The sequence below is a fragment of the Teleopsis dalmanni genome, chromosome 2 (assembly GCF_002237135.1).
Source record: "Teleopsis dalmanni isolate 2A chromosome 2, ASM223713v2, whole genome shotgun sequence".
Taxonomy (NCBI): domain Eukaryota; kingdom Metazoa; phylum Arthropoda; class Insecta; order Diptera; family Diopsidae; genus Teleopsis; species Teleopsis dalmanni.
This window is the reverse complement of record NC_051847.1, coordinates 94080485-94082957: the sequence shown is the minus strand read 5'-3', so window position 1 is coordinate 94082957 and position 2473 is coordinate 94080485. Positions and strand designations below refer to the sequence as shown.

General features: G+C 32.6%; 1 protein-coding gene across 1 annotated transcript; it reads right to left on the bottom strand.

Annotated features, from left to right (window-relative positions):
• Positions 1-352: 352 nt before the first annotated feature.
• Positions 353-2146, bottom strand: LOC119682385 (DDB1- and CUL4-associated factor 12-like). The gene has a single exon (XM_038095815.1). It carries the CDS (start codon positions 1774-1776, stop codon positions 511-513), a length of 1266 nt encoding a protein of 421 aa, XP_037951743.1. The 5' UTR covers positions 1777-2146; the 3' UTR covers positions 353-510.
• Positions 2147-2473: the final 327 nt, after the last annotated feature.

Sequence of the window (2473 nt, the reverse complement as noted above, 5' to 3'; positions counted from 1 at the left end):
AAATGCTCTAACATATCTTTGTCAAACATTTGAGCCTAAATAGATATATTTACTAAATACCTAATCGTTGGTCCAAACTTACTAGCTATTTCTTTTCGTAACTTTACCTAATTATTTCTAGTCAATTATATTTAGTAATAATTGGTAAAAAAAATCAATAGAAATGTTACTATCAAGTGTTTCTGGCTTATAAACAAAATTATTACATCTATGATTCCTAAGAGCTACACTAGATAAATATCTTTAGCGTGGTACGTGCCCATATCCTTACCATCCAACCCTTTTAAGGTATATAGGGAATTGCCTACCTTTTTTTTTGAATAACACATTTAATATTTTTTTTTTTTTTTTTAGCTAGTTTTGCATTATAACTTTCGGCTGCATTGCTTTGTCTAAAATTCCTTCTATATACCATTTGTCCCTCTTTAAAAGAAATTGGCTTACTCCTTGTGTTATACACCTTTTCGGCCCTTTGATGAGCCAATTTGAGTTCATGCACTATCTTTTCTCTTAGTAACTGTTGCCGATCATCAGTTCTACTAGTAAAACAAGTAACGACCCACCAGCAGCAAATCTACCTATTCTAGTGCTATCATAGCAGTGTGTGACTTGCTGATATTTAACTTGTTGAAACCCATCCATTTCATATTCAGCATAAACAATTCCTTCACTATATAACAACATGCCTAATCCTGTGCCTACAGTAATCAAATTGCCTCCAGGACTGGTATCACGTATACCACCCCCCTTATCGCGAGATGTCAGTTTTCTTATATTCTGCAAGGTTCTTGTATCTGATAACATTATGAACGATCGATAAGTAACTACACATAGTTCATAAAAATAATAAATTAAGATAACGTTATACAGCCAGTTTGTCAACTTACGAGAAAATTTTTGCTTGAAAGTTTCAACATTAAAAATGTGCATATAATTATTTAGCGATAAAGTAGCTATTTCCTTAAATTCGTTCTTGTAACCCAATAACCGTATTTTTTTTTCTGTATGACAATCCTTCATAGATAGTGGATTAATTGTATCAAAAATAGAACCACAGTCCGGAAACTTTATCTCATCTTCATTAGCACACCCAAGTGCTCCACGTAAGACTTCAGAACCTAATACTATAACTTGATCATCTGACCAACATTTTTCCGTTACTACCTCTCGATGTCTATTTTCGCCTATGCAGACTGGAACAAAAGTCGGTAAGCGACAAACAGCCATATCTGAAGAGTTACGTGCACCAGTAGCTAAAATTGAACTACTCCGATTTATTTCTATAGTAGGTACACTGTCTTGTACTTCAGAGTGGTTAATATCTCTATTTGGTAATGTTTGAATTGCATCCACTCGCCTCATGTTTACATCATGCTTTAAAACATAACTGGGAGTTTCTTTATACTCTACACTACGTAAATCCTTAAGTTCCTCTTGTTGATATAACGTTTCTACTTCACAACCAAGATCATCTGGTTTGTCTGGTCTAACACGATCCGCTTGCTCTTCCACCGGTAATTCTAGCCTGTGCGCTGTCATTGAAAACATTTCTGGTATACTCCACTTTGGTAACTTTACTTCTTCTGGCGGTGCTACTGTTTCACCCCTAGCTCTGCGAAATGCGACCATTTCCTTGCGCATTTCAGTCATCCGTATTGCCAAATCCTCGTTTCGTTTCATCATCATATACATCATTTGTTTTAGTTGCTCCATACCCACCTGTTGAGCTCGTCCAGCTCTATTCGGTTGAGCTGTATTTTCAAGTTCTATTTCCATGGCAAGTGTATACTATCTCCCAGTATTACAAACTCTTGATATACTTCTGGTTAGTCGCTTATTTTCGTTCCTATTGCGTGTATTTGCTTCACCTGTAGGAGTAAACCACTCGCGATCGCTCTCCATGAATCAGAAACAGAATAAAACTAAACAAATTCGTGTAATTTGAATTGTAGCAAAATAGGAAATGTAACTAATTACTGTTGTCTATTTACCCAACTAATTCACCAAAAAAAAATTATACACTATCTCTATTAATTCAAACCGTTTATGCAGAAACAATTTCATAAAAAAAATTCCAGTAATAAGTAATATACCAGAGTCAAAAAGCGAAAGAGAATTAAAGAAAGATTTTGACTACTTCTCTTCTTAATTAAATGTAAAACTTAATAAATAAATAAATTATTTCCAAAAAAAAATATAATATATAAACAAAAATAAAAAATAGATAATTAGAGATAAGGGTTTAAAAAGAAAAAAAAAAAATCAACCACCATAAATAATAATGAATAATACTCAAAATTATTCAAACTAAACTTCAACCAAAATTTGGCATCAATAGGCAAAATCTTAATAAATACCAAAAGAAAAATAACTTCTAAAACAGGTTAAAGCTATTCAATTGGTATACTATACCTAAACGTAATCTAAATATAAAGTATTACTATTCAATTATATTTAAATGGGTTTTGTAATT

Excerpts from the sequence above, each read along its gene's own strand:
- LOC119682385 (XM_038095815.1), bottom strand. The coding sequence starts at position 1,776 with ATGGAAATAGAACTTGAAAATACAGCTCAACCGAATAGAGCTGGACGA.